General features: G+C 37.6%; 2 protein-coding genes across 8 annotated transcripts in view; one reads left to right on the top strand and one right to left on the bottom strand.

Annotated features, from left to right (window-relative positions):
• GPR146 (G protein-coupled receptor 146) overlaps positions 1 to 8,171 on the top strand; it is a 54,868-nt gene extending 46,697 nt beyond the window's left edge. For 2 of the 3 annotated variants that reach the window (XM_086759833.1, XM_086759835.1), the window contains one exon: positions 3,359 to 8,171. In XM_086759833.1, coding sequence (XP_086615959.1) covers positions 3,403 to 4,407 — 1,005 coding nt within the window. In that variant the 5' untranslated portion in view covers positions 3,359 to 3,402 and the 3' untranslated portion in view covers positions 4,408 to 8,171. Of the gene's footprint in view, positions 1 to 510; positions 677 to 3,358 lie in introns of those variants that run through there. The other variant, XM_086759834.1, reaches the window with a different exon arrangement.
• Positions 1 to 18,237, bottom strand: part of CHLSN (cholesin) — a 130,680-nt gene that overhangs the window by 81,042 nt on the left and 31,401 nt on the right. The window lies entirely within an intron of this gene.

Genomic DNA, 18,237 nt, shown 5'->3' with positions numbered 1-18,237 from the left:
GTGATGCCTTTTCACAACACCAGCACAATCTCCAATTTCAAAGTAAACACTCAGGAAGTTTTCTTCCTGGCTTGCACTACGGGCTAGCTCACCTTTGCAAGTAGCACAAGCACCTGTGCAGGCTGCAGTACAGGAATCTTTAAATATTGATTGTTTAGGATGTATGGTCTATAAAAATGAAACCGCAAAGCTACAAGTTCTCATCCCAGGTTAAAAATAAAACCCACGCTCTCAAACGAGAGCTGTTGATTGCACTTGCAGGGAATGGACCAGCCTCTCCGGTGTCCCCGGAGAACCCTGGCGCAGATGACAATGCCATTACAGACCCGCGTGCTCCAGCAGCCTGTGTATTTTCAGTAGTAAATCTGAAACCCAGAGATAAAACCGAGCCGGATCCAACAGCTCGCTCCCCTCCAGCGCAGCCTCTCACTTCTCCAATCTGGCTGTAAACAGGGAAAGGGAGGGGCCTGCCAAGCCAAGCAGAAACTTGTGAGTAACTTCGAGAGGAAAAACAAGTGCAGGGCAGGCAGGCAGGCAGAGCAGAGCGGGAGGCGATCACCATGTTCACACGGAGAAAGACGACGGGGCCCTGCAGCCGCCTTCCCCCCTCGGCAACGCCGCTCCCCGAACGCGCGTGGGTCCGGCAGCGTGGCGGAACGCACAATGTGAATTAGAGGTAAGAGGCTTTTCCAGCGAGGCTGCCGAGGTTGGGGCCGTGGGAAAGGCAGGCTGGAGAGCGAGCGGTGGCTGGCAGGATGCTCCTTCCTTCTGCATTTTCAATTCCGATTTTTGGTGTGAAACAAGTGTAGAAGCGAGACTGGGGAAGCGGCAGGGGAGGCTGGGTCAGCCCACAGGAAACAGCACTGCAGCCTTCACTTACGCCAGAGTCAACCTGGGAGAGCAGAACTGCTTCTGACTGGAGAAGGGCTTAGTTTAGACTGATCGAGGAAGATTGCTGCATGCGAAGCATCGTAAGGACAAACCCAGACATGGTCTGCGAAGATAAAACTGCCTTTAGAATAGCAAAAGACCCGGCTGGGTAGGAAATGCTGAGCTGGGCCTGTACAGCACAGCAAACAGGTTCAGTGCTTACCAGGTAAGTGACAATTAGAGATGGGTGATTAGTGGCAAAAATACCTCATCTGGTAATTTAGAAGTCATCAAAAATAATTTATTCAGAAAATATTTTTAATTTGGATTTTATCTTTGCTCATTTTGGAGGTAAGTTTTGTAATTCCATAAGATTGCTGTTTAACACAATGAATTGCCTACCACTTCTGTCATTAAAATATTGTCTTATTTAACTGCGTTTAGAAAACATAACGAAAAGAGGGATAATTACTAAAAACACTTGTGAAAACAGACATTCCCCTGCTCTATAAAATATAAAGTGTGGTAGCAAAGACTGTTGATCTTCTGAGAGAATTTACAAGCAAGTATTCTGTGGCTGATGTAATTCAGTCTGGAGTAATCAAAGCTACATGCTGAAGGATAAACCCACATAATGGAATTACATGATTGTACCCATGCCTGTGCTTAGTCACCCCTGCACTCACTGAAACGCATAGATTTGCAATATCTAGTTCCAGTCTGCTGCTTTGGTTGAATCAAGTCAAAACAGTTCAATGAGATGTAGTTTTGGTTGCCTTCAGCTGTGCAAAAACAGCTTTTCTTTTTCTTTCTTAAAAATTTCAAACAACAGATGCTTCCTGAAAATAAACGGGGTTGTTTTCAGTGCTCGAAAATAGTGTGAGGACTGAAAGACCACAGAAAGGTATCATACATTCTACTTATATGCAATACTACAGAAAACAACCAAAAAAAAAAAAAAAGTGTTTCCACACAGCTGAAAGAAAGCTTTGAAAACAGAACTGCATCCTGTGCTGCTGCCACAGAAGCCACTTATCTGAGGAAATCCAGCATATGACAGTGGAATGAAAATCTGTTTGCCCAGCTAAAACTACTGTATTTTTAGCCTGATATGTGGCACGGGCTATGGTATTTAGGAAGAAAATGCACACAAAACAACTGCAATGGGAAATTTAAAAAAATGGAAGTTGACATGATTCTGGAACAAATTCTGTCCTATGGCTGAAGTGTCAAAGGATTAGCACTGGAGAGATGTAACAACGTATCTTCGTATGTTTACAAAACCCGTACTATATAATTTAGCCATATGGTTCATGGAGTATAGCATGTAGTCTAGTAACATTCATTTTAATTGCACAATGTTTATTGTGGATTTGATTAAATCTTGTTCTGTCTCTGGAAGGAACGCAGGTACGTGTACTTACACTTTTCTATACGTGCGAAAAGGGAAGCACACAAAACCACGCAGAGTATCTGACAGTTATCAGAGTACACGTGACACGGGAAATCACCTGCTGCGTAAATTCTGCACTGTCCCAGAAAAGGGCTGGCAGGAATAATAACCATGATTTTAAGGCTGTGCATGTGTTGAGTTGTACTTTAGAGATTATTTCTTACATCTACATTTTGTGAAGAGTCCTTTCGTGATTGCTTTGAATTTCAATGATTTCAGTTGAAATGTTACCTGTAAAGAAAAGATAGCTGGACAATGACTACTGATAGTAGCATACTTTTTAAAGAATTCAAGCTATTTTGAGAGGAAATGATAGCTAATTCTTGTGTTTTTGGAAAGTCAGGCTGCCCTGATATTAAGTTCCCTAGACTACAGAGGTCCATTGTTTTTTCAGAACTAAATGGTGATAGGATGGAAGTCAAATACAGACTGCTCTATTAAAGAAACAAAACAAAACAAAAACCAAACACCATAAAACAAAAAACCCACCTTCACCTCATTTCCCAGTTTCCTCTAGTCTTTGTCAGTTTTATCAGTGATCCAGTATACATCCACCATAGTGCTTTGGATGTGTCTCTTAAGAAACTATCTTTTCAAGAGGCAGCTTATTTAACACCTTAGAGAACTGTATTCTCCATCTTATTGCTAAGATTCGTGCTTCAGCTTACATCCTTCAGCAACTATGCTTATATATTATTAGCTATATACAAAGTACTGTTTAACAATTTTTAAAAAACATTGTACTAATCTTCATGTATATTACCTCGGTACTTATTTTAAAGATACAGTTTATTATTTACTTCTGTTGAGCGTCCTGTATCAACTCATTTGCCACTAGTATCATTTGAATTAAAACTTCAGAGCATTTACTCATCTCATGAAATTTTGAATCACAGATGATTTTCTTCTAGACTGACAAGATCAGTTACGTGAAGCATATAATCTCCATCTTTAGAAATGTTTTCTTCATGTTACGTCACATTTCATTTACAATATAATGTTTCAACAACACTTCCACTATTTCTGTCTCTACAGAAAAACTGGTAACCAGCGGAGGAGATACAAAAGCTAAAATCACTATGTGGAGCTGTGAAACCTTAAACAACAGTACCGAGAACAGTGAGGACCAGCATCTCTGCCATGACTTCCACCTCGTGCTTTCCATCTTTTCCCTACTCTACCTCATTATATGTTGCCCGATTGGCCTTTGTTACAACGGCTTGCTGGTCCTGGTTAATCTCTATAACAAAGCGACTATGACTATGCCAGATGTTTACTTTGTCAACATCGCCATTGCTGGTCTCATCATCAATGCTCTGGCACCAGTATACCTTCTAGGTCTTGCCAATACAAAATGGGCCATCTGGAATTCTAACAATGAAGTTTATATTACCTTACTTATTTTATTCAACGTCTCATCTTTAGTTACCATGTACTCTACTACTTTACTCAGTCTGGACTACTACATTGAACGTGCTCTACCTAGAACTTACATGTCAAGCGTGTACAACACCAAACACGTTTGCGGATTCATATGGGGTGGTGCGATGCTTACCAGTTTTTCATCTCTCCTGTTCTATGTCTGCAATCACGTATCCACTAAAATAATTGAATGTTCCAAGATGCAGAACAAAGAAGCAGCAGATGCCATTATGGTCTTTATCGGGTATGTTGTACCAGCTATCGCTGTACTGTATGCACTTATATTAATCTTGCGAATACGCAAAGAGGCTACACCACTGGATCAAGACACTGGACGATTAGATCCATCGGTGCACAGGCTTTTGATTGCCACAGTCTGTACGCAGTTCACGTTATGGACACCCTATTATGTTACCCTCTTGGTAAGCACATTTACTAATGCACAGGGAAGAATTGCAGATGAAAACTACAGTAGAATATTACATTTTACCAAGATTTTATCGAAATTTTTGGCTTTCTCAAGCAGCTTTGTAATGCCCCTGCTCTACAGATATATTAACAAAAACTTTCCCAACAAATTACGACGTTTGCTTAAAAAGATACACTGTGGGAATCAAGGCTGTTCTCATGAACGCACAGTAGTACAGCAAGTTATGACATAGGAAAGAACAAACCCTCTGGTGCTCTGTTACTGCAGTGCTCAGCGTACCAGTACTGGGACTGTGATACTGCTGTGCTGGCACTCAGTCATTAATGTGAGAGTCTCAATCAAGAGGCTAGAAGGAGCTTTCCATTACAGTTAAATGAAACAGTCTTAATTTTCAAGTAGTTAATTGTTTGCTGAAATCTTGTGAGACTCTGGCCTCTGTGCTGTAAGACCTGTGACATCCAATATTTCAGTGCACTGAATTGGTTACAAAGCGTAAACTCTGTCGCTCTAATATTCCTGTCTGAAGAAATCACTAAGCTGTTTATTGAAGTCTTGACTGAAGACACAGCACCTTGTATCTTGTACAGAAAAAGGTATGACCCTATTTTCTGTACAAAGAAGTAACAGTGCTATCCTTGATGAAGTAAATAGCATTTTGCAATGAAGACGATACAGATGATCTACTAAAGATCGTCTGTTATCCAATTATACATGTCCAGGTAGTAAATGTTAATTATAAATTAAATTATTTAATTTCTTTCTCCATCACTGAATCCCCTCTAAGAGAAGCCTAATTTACCATTTTCAGAAATTATTTTCTTGCACAAACTAACCTAAGTTTTAACATTTATGGTAAATTGATTTTTTTTCCTAGATATAACAATTAACAAAAATGTGGTTTATTTTTCCAGTGCTTTGCATCCTAAAACATTTCAAGAATTCAGAAATATTTATTAACTAATTCTAAGGGAACTGAGAGATGTTTGTTCTGCATATTAAAATGAAGGACACAGTGGTTTACAAAGTTAAATCAAAATTTAACTAGTAAAGAATGTCTGGCTAAGTGTTATGGTCCACATATGTTCATGTAACAAGAGTAATTATCTTAAAAATAAATATGTTTATGATTAACATTTTGTATTTTCAAGGGATATGTTTGCAACAAATAAATGATAATCTCTTTAATCTAGGGCATCACTGGAGGTTTGGAAACCATACAGAATCCTTCAGTATGTATAAGATTTTAAAACAGGAGTAATATATAGGAATTTCAGTCAGCATCAGCTTTCTGCTGACCTCTCAGTACGGAGTGCCTCCCAATGCGATTCTTGAATACACAACAAAAGTATAGTTTCTGCATTTCACAGCGGGGATGAAGAAATTCAATCCAGATTGCCAAATTTTTACTGAGTGTACGAAATACACAGGAAACACAAACATGCTGCAGGAAGCAAATTAACAGTAACCTACAACAGCAAACTCTGAAACATTGACCCAACTACCTGTTCCTGTGCTGCTGTTGCATTATTAATGCCGAGGGGGGGCGGGGGGTAGAAGTTAAACTGGTTTTGGGGCAGCAAGACATCTTTGTCATTCACCCTGCAGCACAGCAAAATCAGTTCAATCTGTCACAACTCAAATTCCACATGACTTTGTTCAAAAAATGTGGCTTTTCAAGACTCTGGTATAGAAAAAACCATGGACTAAAACCAGAATTGAACCTTTTCCATCACTTACAGCACAATCTCATCCAATAATTAGTCCTAATTTTCAGCACAGAGATACGCTTGTGTCCTAAGCGGGAAGCAGGTGAGGAGCAGCCTTTTCAGATCCTTTACCTTCTCTTCAATGTTATTAATTTTTTCTCATAGCCATCTTTGCTTATCTCCTTCATATGCAAGCATCTGTTAAGTTATCCTGGTGGAAGACTGTCCATAAATCTTTACTTTTTAAATAGCTTTTCATATTTTACTGGGTTTTTTTAACCCTTAACCTTACACAGTAAATAATCTATTTCTATGGCATGTTCTCCACATGAAAACTATCCAGCACAACTATATCAATTCACAGTTTTAGCCTGTTGATTAAAACCATGTTAAGGAATGACGCCTTTCCTTATCACTGTGTCTGATTCACAGACTACTTTGTAGTGTCTCTATGCTGACATGATACTGGCTGCTTCAGTAAACTTCGGGTTGGTTGGAGCTTTTTTTTCCCCTTAGCTTGGGAGGTTTTCTACTCATTTCTACACATCTTGAGCATTCAAGCTCACTTCCACACAGAAGTGCTTAGGAAAGAAATCTTTCCTTATGAGTGTCAAGCAAATAGGCTCCTCTTCTCATCCGAGGAAAATTAGGTTTCCAAATGCACCACATTAAATCTCTCATGTAAAGTCTATGAAACAAATTCCATCCCATTATGCAGGAAAAATTCCAGCGGGGAGGAACTGGCTTATCTGGTGTGAATAAAGGCTTCCAGAACTGGGCCAGTGCCAGGATGGTGTGGCTGAACAGGCAGCATTAAGTACAATTTTAACTTCTGTGTTGTTTCCTTACTTCTATTTCCCCCTTCTCCTAAGACATCTTACTTTCTGTCTCCAACAGGACTGTCACATTTATTTCTGTTCCTTTACCTCTGTGTTAAATTGTCGGGTTCAGATCATAGCTCTTTTATCATTTATCTTTTTCACTTCTCTGTGCCATTTATTTAATTTTCATTTTGCTCCCCTGTTTCTATCCGTGCTTGATCTTGTACACTTGGTACTGTTCACCACTCACATTTACTTCATTAGATTCCTTTACAATAACCCAAGTTTTATTCAATTATTTGACATTACAAGTTGATTTATTTAGTAAGATGTAAGCTGCTATTTAAGAGATGGAGAAAGAACAAGTTCTTATATAATTCACCCTTGAAATTTCAAATTTTATTAAAACAGTTAAGTATGTTTCTGTATATCCTTGATAATATACTCAATGTGATGGCAATCGTTTAGGCAACCAACTTTCATAATTTAATGAACAAGATTGATATGTGCTCAACTTTTTTTAAGAGTTAATTTGACAGATTAGTTGCCTCAAAGAAACTGTGCCATGGAGCTGCCTGATTGCTGTTCTCTTAAGGAAATTCTGAATTTAATTGCAGCACCCTCACATGGTATCTCTGAAAAAGTAGTATCCCAAAAAGCAAAACTTCACAATATTTATATAAAAAGAGTACATGAACAAGTGCAGTAGAATACTTAAGGAAATACATGGTATCGTAAATATGGAAGAACTTTTATGGATAAATCTTTAATACACAAAGTTGTCAAGAATGGGGCCGTTCCATTTCACATACCTGAAGGTTTCCGATGACTGCAAAGTACAGGCTTAACTATTTCACATTTAAATAAATATGAATAAAATACTGTATATATGCAAGATAAAAATCAGCCTGCTGATGTAAAAAGAATTTGCAAAGAATTTATTAAATTATTTCTTCAAGTGTATCACTTAATTGTAAACCTCTGAACAGTGAGGTGTACTGTATGTTTCTGTATGTCTATACTGTATGCTAGAAAGTAAGCACTAGTTAAATGCCATTAACAACAGTGGTATTTTCTCACAAAATTAAATTTAATATTTGGGTTGATCTATGGCTTCTAGCCCTCTTGTTGAACCACCAGTTAAGTCAAATCAATGAACTAACAAAAGTGATGCTCTCTGCTTCTGCTTAAATTAACATGGCTAGCTCAAGACAGGTCTTTGTTGACTAACCTAGCAGAGGTTCTAGTTTCAAAAATGTTCATTTGAGAATCGAGTTGGTCTCTGAAGACATAATTTCAGGTAATTAAAGAAAGATCAACCTCTGGGAAATTCCTGGTTCTACTAAAGTGAAGAGATGTAGCCTTTACTATTACATCAAAATACTATAGAAATGGACTTTCCACAAAGCTTCACGAAGGAACTATTGGCTCATAATAAATTCTCAATAAAAAGTGTTAAAGTCTGGTCAGTAAGTCGTGTGATTTTTTTGGCCTTCTTGATAAAAACCTATTATAGACAAGGTTAAACCCATGTTGCTTCACTGAATCAAAAGATAACAAATGGCATGACTTAGATGTCAAATCAGACATGTTAAATTATCAGATTTTCCAGGCTGTAATTTTGACATCATTAAAATCTCATTATTCATCAGTGTGAAGTTAGCTGGGAATTAAAGCAGAAAGGCACACATCCCTCAACTCTTTTCAGTGTAAAGAATCCTCCAAGAGCAACATTTACACCACAGAAACACATGGCTGGTGATTAATGCAGACATCGGCCATGTCCTTGTCACTTCCTCTCCTTTGTGCTGCCACAAATGAGATCCTGGAAATCAGGTCCCTGCAGAAATTCTCTTGGTTCCCAGAACAACATAATATAATAACCCATACCTTTGGCATCCCAAAGAAAATTTAGCTTTAAGAACATAACGTACCTCAATAAATTTATTGCAGTAACCACCACATATAACAAAAAAAAAAAAAACACTCACCACAGATCAGTTAGTTCATCCCATGTATATGTAAATATTTTCCTGGCAATACTTTCAGAATTATTAATTTGTTCATTTACATTTTCTGTATAGTGTAAGAAGACAGCAGTAAAAGCAAACTCTATTTGAAATGGCTATTGCTGAATTCCTTAATGAAAAAAAAAAAAAAAAAAAACAACCAAACACCTTAATTCCAAGGCACTTCTGAGTGGTAGGTCTCAGAAAATAACTAAAATGGCAACTGGGAAAATGGAAGTTGCAATATTGTATCATTTAATCAAATCCTAGCATCTGACAGGATGCCCTTACTTCCATACAATAGTTTAAAGAGTATTTGCTGTTACTCTAATTGGAGAGCCAGCATCTCTAACAAACACAGCAGTGATTTTGTCGTGCTTTGTTCCTCAGAGCTTTAAGATATAACATCTCACATTAAAAGGCTGTGTTTCTCATCTGGATTAGTAAAACTCCTTTTATGCAACACAGACTTGAAGCTCTTAAATGAGAGCAGAGCTAGTTAATAAGCAGCAGGTGAATAAGCCTGCAGGGTTGCACAGGGTGAGCTTCTACATAAACGCAAGTAAAAAGAGTTGATCGGGTACAACCAAGTCAACAGGTTTACACCAGGCCACCATCAGAATCTGCCCTTGTCTGTCAATACAAAGAGATTTCACTGAAGATAACCACATTTTGGAGCAGTTACAGAAAATATGCATTTAACTATCATACAATAGGAAAACAGGCCCTAAGGTTGCCAAGAAAATATGATACCACTACCAGAAAACTCAAAAGGAAGTAACACTTTTTTTTTTTAACCTACAATTCAATTCAGTTGTTTTTGTGCTAAAACCCCATTTATCATTGCTCATTAAAAAGGACAGCAGCACAGTGCTCAGGCTGGAGACCTTCTCATGAGCTTTCCGCAGCAGCACGGGGCTGGTGAGAGAAAACCAAAGCAGAACCTGGCCAAGCGCTGCTCTCCCTTCTGCTGCCACCTGAGGACTGACTTTCGCCTAAGTTTCTGCAGCTGTGAAGTGCTCAATGCACTGGTGAATCTGAAACGTATACTCTAAGGTTAATCTTTGCAGTTTCTGAGTAAGCAAAACCTTGCGTATTTGGTAACTATCTCATGCAATACTGTTCCCAAGTGAAAGCAATCTAAAGGTACAAACCCGGCTGTGCAGACTGCCATGGCAACAAATCTGAAGTGTGAAATGTTTCCTCTGTCGTATTTCCTTTAGCTTTCCATTATATAGCAAAACACTAACATATGCTGAATACATTATTTTTCCATCAGGAGAGAAGAGGACTTATTTACTTTACTTTCTACTTTCTTTGCACCAAATCCTTCCCTTACGTTGGAAGTCCATGTGATTACCTTATGGCCCTTCCTTCTAAAGAACTGGCACTTTTAATTACGTTCAAAAGAATGGCCAAAATTACTAAGTCTACAGCGAACAGAATTCTTGTACTACTACAAATCATGACAGTGAAAGATTTTTAAAACACCAGATTTTTAGAAGAGTATTTATTAATTAAATATACAAATCTGTTTTTAAAAAACCCTTCCTACCAGAAGTTCTTTGAAACAAGCGGAATTTATAACCAGAAGGAGAATCCTTCTTATTCTAGTTTAAAAGTACTTGATGGTGCATTATATGAAAATATAAATAAACAACAACATACATACTCCCAGCTTGAAGACCTGGAGAGAGGACTAATAAGAAAATAAAGAGAATCAGATTTACAATTAGAGACATCTTGCAGGAACTGGACCTGCAAGTATACTGCCCAACAGCAGCAATAATTCTGCTATAGAAAATGCAGAGAAAGTGCTCAACTCTAGATAAAGTTAACCTTCAAAACCACAGAATGAATCTCCTAAATTAAAGTGTTTTTATCACAAATCTCACTGATACTGATAAGAGTTCTTCTGCTTATTACTTCTATGCATAACCAATTGCAAAATGAATGGAAAAGCCTGGGTTTAGCAACAATATTTGCAAATTTAAGCTAAAATTGATCTTGAAGCTGGTAGAATTTCCACAACTGTTTCTTAAGTCATGTCCAAAACCTTGAAGAGATCATTCTGAAATGAATTCTGGCAGGAGGTTACCCAAGCTGATTTAGAAACTCCATCTGGTGGTCACTAGCGAGATATTCTTGCAGTTCCCAAAAGCAGTGAGATCCAGTAAAACTAACTGAAGGATGTAAGTTAATCATTAGGAAAAAAAAATTAAAAAAATAAAAATCAGTCCCAGCTTCTGGTTAAACACAGATTTGTACAGGCTGGTCCTGTCTGCAAGCAGTAAGGGTATTGCTGCAAGTATTTGTAAGAAGAAACAAAATCAACCGTAACTTCTACAACAAACTGCTGCTGTGAGCGTGAGGCAGGTAAGAGAAAATTCTGTTGCAAGAAGCAAATCTCAGCAATGGTTAACTTTGGGGTTGAACCTAACAAAAGTATATTACCTAGGTTATTAGGTCTGATTATTCAAAAGAAAGAAATATTTACCAAAAAAGGCATATGTTTCTTGTATTGTTTTATGAAACATCTGGTACTGGTCATTGTGGTTGACAAGATGCTCGAAGATCAAAGGAAGCGCCATTCCCATTCAGCTCCAGAGCACTGTAATTCTTTCTAATTAAGTTATGGTTTCACTACTTCACCATGAAATAGATTTCATACTTAATTAATACAGAAGTTTCGGAAAATTTTCAGGTCAGCCTATGTGCAATTAAATAATCATTTTAGCACCTGCAGTGCCACGCAGGGACCAGCTCTCTTACAAAACTTGCCATTAGAAAAAGCTTTTTTCCACCCTTTAATAGAAGTAGAGTATGACTTGGAAATACAAGCAATTTTTGAGCTCTCATAGCCGAGTTACATAGATGATCTACTCATACTGAGGAATTTATTTTGTGATTGATAGAAACATTACTGTATAGTAATAATAATAAAATACTGTTTATAGAACAACTTACATTACAAACAATGCCCAAATAAGCCAATATAAAATCACTAATACTGAATCATAGGCAAGCAACCCTGAGATGTGAAGGCAGCAATCACACAGCACAGAGCATGGCTGTTCCAGAATAAAAGGAAGAAACATTAATTTACGACCAGCCTCTGAGGCACAGGTAATTATTAATACCAGTGCTTATATATACACATCTCCAACTTGTGCCTTTTTAACCCTCTCCAAGCAGAAAGTTCCAAGCAGAGGCAGTAAGACTATCAAATTTTACAAATTCACATAGCTCTGTGTACCTTAGAAATCAGCACAAGCATCTAAATTCCAATTAAAAAAAAAAAAAAAACCCCACACGCTTAGGGGAAAAAAAAAAAAAAAAAAAAAATCTCAAAACCAGACATACTGGGAATATAATACAGTAAAGACATGCTAGGTTTTTTATTCTAAAATTCATCCATAAACAAAATTCCTTTAACTTTTTTATGTCAAAGGCCTAATGTTCAAAAATCTTTTAATTAAGGACACAAATTTGCTTGCTCTCAAGTAAAAAAAAAATGACTAAACAGACATAAAATTAAAAGCAAGGCCTTTCACAAGAACAATTTTACAGAGTGAATGGCAACTGTGCATCAATACAACAAAAGCCTTAGAATAGATGCTTTTCTCAATTTTTTTTTTCCAGGAATCTTAAGTTATTGCATTAATACAAGTAGCCTTAAGTAGGTGAAATGCTACCAAGGAAAGCTTCCAATGTGTAAGCTCAGCCCGTGAATGCAGTTAAAGTAGTCTTTGACTAACTCTGTGGCTAATATCCCACACTTAAGTTGGGGTTTTTTTGTTACATAACAACGCTAGAGGAAAAATTAGGATGGAAATATATGGTAGTTTATGAAAAATATCTTTGAAAAAAATGCGTAGACTATTTCACAATTCAAAATTCCAGTAACACAGCAATTACTTTTCATCATAATACACTGGGGAACAGGCAATAACAGCCATTTAGTATTCCAAAACAATCCTATCATACTACACAGGGACAGTTTTCTCAATAACATTACATCAAAAAGGCAAGAAAAGATGTGTTAATCAAGAGCAGAAGACAACAGCATAGTCTGAAAACAGACTTCAGGCTTCTTGTGCAGGATTAGCTCCCCAACAATAATCATTACCCTGGAGCAATCCAGTCCAGTCCTTAGACTAACTGCAGGCTTACGGCAGCCTTTGGACTCATCCTTGATGTCTGTGGCTCTTAGCTGCACTTTTTTCCCTTTTTGCTTTTCTCATTTAATTTTTATAATTTTTCTCATTAGAGAATAAGCTGCCTTGGCGCTCTGCTTTACCGCATCTTGCATTGACAGAAAAGCGGTTACTGAATAACAGGAAACGTGGTCTTAGCACTGCTGTGTTAGGGCTTATCTTCACTTGAGTTACGCCTTCCTCACGGATTGCTAATTAACTAAGAATAATTTAAGCTTTTATAAAGAGCGGTGTGAATATTCCTTAAACTTTTGGTGCAGCCATTGATTTGCCTTTGTTTTACTAATAATCACAAAGGGCACAACGTGATATCCTTGTGTACATCCACTCAACTGAAAAATGTACAAAACCCAGCTGTTTGCTGGTGGCCCTCAGCCAAGAAATAATTTTACTCCCTCCCTGTCCCCCAGCAGAGCCATGGTTATCAACCACGTGGCCATTCAGACCATTTCAGTGGAAAGGACAACAACAAACCCGTGCCATAGCTGTTTGGCATTGCCTCACGCACACGCTTGCTCCATTCTGGAAGCTAAAAAGTCAAGTTAGGATCTTCTAGTTAACGACCAAGTACTTTCTGAAATTTTCCTGCAGTTTCAAAAGTAATCATTTGACTATGCTTACACAGTTTAGTCTGCTCCCTGCACAGCTCTGAGTCCTAGAAAGAATAAAGTGACTCATCAAATTTGCATCTTTCATGGAAAATCAACAGATTAAAATAAAATAAAATAAAATAAAATAAAATAAAAAATCACTTGACTTGCACACGATTACAATGCATATTTTTTTCTTTACCATTCTTAACCATGATAAATTAATACCAACAAAATAAACCTAGATTTGGGTACACCTCAAAAACAAATGCTATATACAAAACATCTGCACCATGCAGCCAGCTTTATCCAAGTTTTTAAGTAATAATTTGGAGGAACTACTGTAAATGAAAGGGAAACAATCTACCCAGTCCAACAAACTAATGTGCTAAACCAATAAAAACCAAAGTCAGTGGGAATTAGAGTGTTCTGAATAACATGTGTCAGCTCATAGGAAACCACATTTCACACAATTCACAGAGCCACTGAACTACTGAAGAGCTGGTTTGGAGCACAGTTACTTCACAAAGAACACAAACGTTCCACCTGAAAGCCGAAATGTCTCTGCGCCACTGCAGCATCCCAAGACCCTTCACACGTATCTCTAGTTCCAAAAAAAGTACTTGGAGCATTAGTGCTAACCTTCCAGTGGACCTGTAGATCTAGTGCTCAAATATTTTCTCCAGGTAACCCATAACTCCAGTTTTGAGCTCTAGACTAGTACACATTTGTCTCATTTCATGTCTTCCAAGTGTTTTGGCTCTTTCCACACGTTTTTCAATTAAGCTTGTTAAAGTGCAACAAGTAAGATACCATGAAAACAGAAAGCACTGATCAAACACTGGTCACAAATTATTTTTTCAACCTATGAAAGCCACTGCAGATTATTAAAAAGATTACTATAAAGATGTTCTTTCCCACGTGCTGGTATAAGAAAACATAACTCTACCAATGCATTCCAGACAGCAAGGCTGCATGCACTAGAAAAATGATGAGCCAACCCTTTTTTGCTCATTTATATCTGAGGTTTTAAGAACACTATTAAACACAGTCACTAAGAAGACTGATGCTGAGCCAGACTCAAAATATATTACAGAGTCAGAATTCTGTCTTTTAACACCTCATGCTCATTCCAGAGCATCTGGAAAAATAATTTATTGCATGTGTACAATACTGGGAGTGTTCCAAGAACCAGGACCCATGGAAAAATATAAATACACCCTATTTTTAAGAAGAGATCTTAGTATTTTTGACATGCACTACCTTTGTGTTGAGTTTTGTTAAGCAAGCAGCCTTGTTTGGTATTTATTCAACTAGCTTTTCCTTTTCTAGACCTCCAGCACTTAAAACAGCGCACGAGAAAAAAATGTAATTGCAAAGGCTGGCCAATACGCGTAGGATCGCTTCATGAACAGGAAAAAAAAACTCCACTGGATGGCCTCACATACTTAGAAATGGCTGGGACAAACACTACTTTTCTGTTCTAAAATATCTCACTGCAGAGGATAATTTGAACTTTAAAGTCACATGATGAAACCATAGGTTTGCTAAACATGCAACGTGTATGGGTTTGAAAGACTTAAACCAAGTTCCTGTTTCCTTTACAGAACCGTGTGTTTTTGTAGCGAGCGAGCATCTGGATTTTTCATCGTGATGTACAGCAGCTAAAGAAGTTATTGTAATATATACATCCTGCGTGTCACACAAATACAAAGGGCTATATCCTCCAAACAATAATTATATTTCATCTGACTGTTCACAGTGAAAGGCTCAGCCAGTTTTATCAGTGGAGCGTTTTCTCGAAAAGGTAAGTGCTTTATATTACTTTGAAATACAATGTTTTATTCATCACAAGGGGCTCAAATTGTGAAGCTAAGTTTATAATTTAACGGTTTTAGTTTCCCCTTCTTTAACAACATTTGAGCTACACAAAGTAAAATACTGTTTCGGGGAAACGTCCTCAGAAAGCTGAAATTTATAATAAAACTAAGCATTGAATAGAGTAAACGTGAAGGCTGTTTCCCGGTAAGTACTTAAGTCCCATTGAACCGATGACAGCTGGAAGATGAAATACTCTTCAGTGGTGTGGACAAAAGACTCCAACCATTGCCTAAGAGCAGTTTTTTAAAGGATGGACAGAGTTGGATAATCCTAACCACGCTGCAGGAATTGTATAGGACAGGAAACACGTCAGCGACGCTGCTTGGAGATTGTGTTTAGATACTGCTGAATCATTTATATTCTGGAAAAGTAAAAAAAAGCAGCTTTCGATTTCTCAGAAACTGGTAATTTTTCACAAGTTAAGGGTCGGACTTAAACCTGTATAACCTCAAATACTTGCCCAAGTGTAGGAATTTCGACGAGAAAACAATTTCATAAGAAAAGCGAATATGGTATTTTACATTTCAGTCTTTCATATACTGCAACCTGCCCCCATCTTTTAACTTGGCAGACCTCGTACACGCAGAAAAGACAAAGTCATGTATATATTAACCCTCCATGCCCCAAATTATGTGCAGTGGTTTCATGGGTCGATGCAGGACATGCCCACCAAGAGCTGAGTTTCACAAGGAATATTACACGTATGGCTTTATGACTGGATGAAAGAATATTTTCCTTCTAAAGGCTGGTGACAGAATGCAGAAAGACTGCCCCGCCAGACCTTTTGTAGAGGACGAGTTCTGGCTGCCAGGGAGAAACTGCCCATTTTAGGAGCTCTTCTTTCCAGACTTTAAATAAACAAACGTTTCCTTGAAACCAAGCTCTCCATTCGCAAGAGTTAACCGTCAAAGTGGAGACAGGGGACCAAAAACAACGAAATCTTAGAGACTAGGTCCACTCAGTACTGAAAGTAGTCTTTTAACAACTTGCTATTTTTAAACTGCCTTCTGAACACTATGCTCATTTGCTCAGTTCCATCTGTTGGAAGTGAAGGATAACGTATTCGCTGCGCTTCAGAGAGTAAAAATCAAATGTATTCGCTTTAACTGCTGACACACAAGGCAGAGTGGATGATACAGGGAAAGTGGGGGAAACAAGGCCAGAAAAAGAGGAAAGAAAAGAAAAAAAAAAAAAAAAAATGAGACCACATGAAGTTAAGGAAGAATTCACAAAATACAAATCATGGTCAACTAAAACAAAGTGAGGGGGAGCAGAGGTAGAGAAGGGACAAAATATTGGAGCATGACAATACATGGAAAGATAATTGCAGTGCTCTACTTGCAATTTCCCTCATTATTCTTCAGAGAAACAGGAATAGACCTGGCTTCTGCCCCAGCTTCAATATATGTGAGCTTTGACACACTATATATTATTCTCACTTACCAGTGACTAAATAGAAATAACAAAGTCAGTTTATGTCACAGTATATTGTGGCCAAAAAAAAAAAAAAAAAATTCAGGTCTCAAGGCGTTTGCACTCTACACTGACAGACTGCACTAAAAGAGTAAAGGACTCTGGCCCCCTCATCAAGCAGAGCATAAACATCCCATGCATTTTGAAATAAAATGTACGTCCCTGCAGTAAATCCAAGAACCAGATAAGAACTGAGGGAATAGCAGATTTTCCTCACAGCAGAGGACTGACATAATAAATTCCTTTTTTTTTATGACAAAAAACATGGTCAGCTGCATGGAGATTCTGAAATAAAAGATGTAAGAAATAAACCATGCTCCGGTGCTCTGCTACTCCTATGGAACATATATTTTTATTTTAAATTAAATTAATATTACCAAAAGCCTATTAAAATTTGCAAATATCATCATCTTACTACAACAAAAGTTGTGAGCTCCTTCATCCCATTATCGTTCTAAGCATACATTTACTTTAGTGCAAGAAATGAACTGAACGCTTTGGGCATGTTTTAAAACTGCAAATGCTTACAGTCTCTAAGAGCTGCTTTACACGATAGATGAGCACCTTGCAGTCATAAGACTCTCTAAAGCTATCCATTCTGATGCAAACAAATGTATGGAGAGGTTACACCATCTGTGACTGTGTTCCATCAATCAGCTGCAGAGGCTGCAAAGGAGTCAGACTTTTCTGATGGGGTCCAATTTATAACCTCGGCTAGAAAACCCTAATGCAGCGACTTCATGAGGTGATGAGCAATACCTCTTGTAAAGTGCTACACATCCTCAAATTTCACAGAAATAGTTGTGAAGAGGCAAAATATTGCCAAGAAAACTAGACTGTAGGATAAGGTCATAAGTGAGAAATATACACCTAGGTGTGACCGTGTTAGAGAGAAGAACACACAGGTATGAGCTTGTACAAATTATTAGGCATATTTGACTGCTGCCACCTGCACACAACTCTTTCCTACCACAGTCTGAACTCAAAATTACCACTTGCTCTCTTACAAATACTTAGTGAGACAGTAGAACCAAATAAGAAAAAAGACTGACATTATAGTTGTAGTTTGTTGTTTTGTTTTGTTTTTTCGAAGCAGGATAAAAACTTCTAGAAAATAATTTAAGAGGAAAAATAAAAAATGTCTGCAGCATTAACTTTATTTGCCAAACCAAAAATATTTCAGAATAAGCTACAAACTGCTATAAATATTTTTTCTTCTGTGATGAGCACTTTATTGAATTCAAGCAAGCATTATACTCATCCTGACTAACCACACCAAAGCTGCAAACAGCTTGTTTTAGTAAAATTTTGTTTGCATGGGTAATCCTAAAGTGATTTTTTGGAAGTTCCCTTTAAAACAGCGCA

Source organism: Chlamydotis macqueenii, chromosome 15 (assembly GCF_036417535.1).
Source record: "Chlamydotis macqueenii isolate bChlMac1 chromosome 15, bChlMac1.mat, whole genome shotgun sequence".
Classification (NCBI taxonomy): Eukaryota; Metazoa; Chordata; class Aves; order Otidiformes; family Otididae; genus Chlamydotis; species Chlamydotis macqueenii.
The sequence above is the reverse complement of the archived record's forward strand: the minus strand, read 5'-3'. Positions and strand labels throughout refer to the sequence as shown.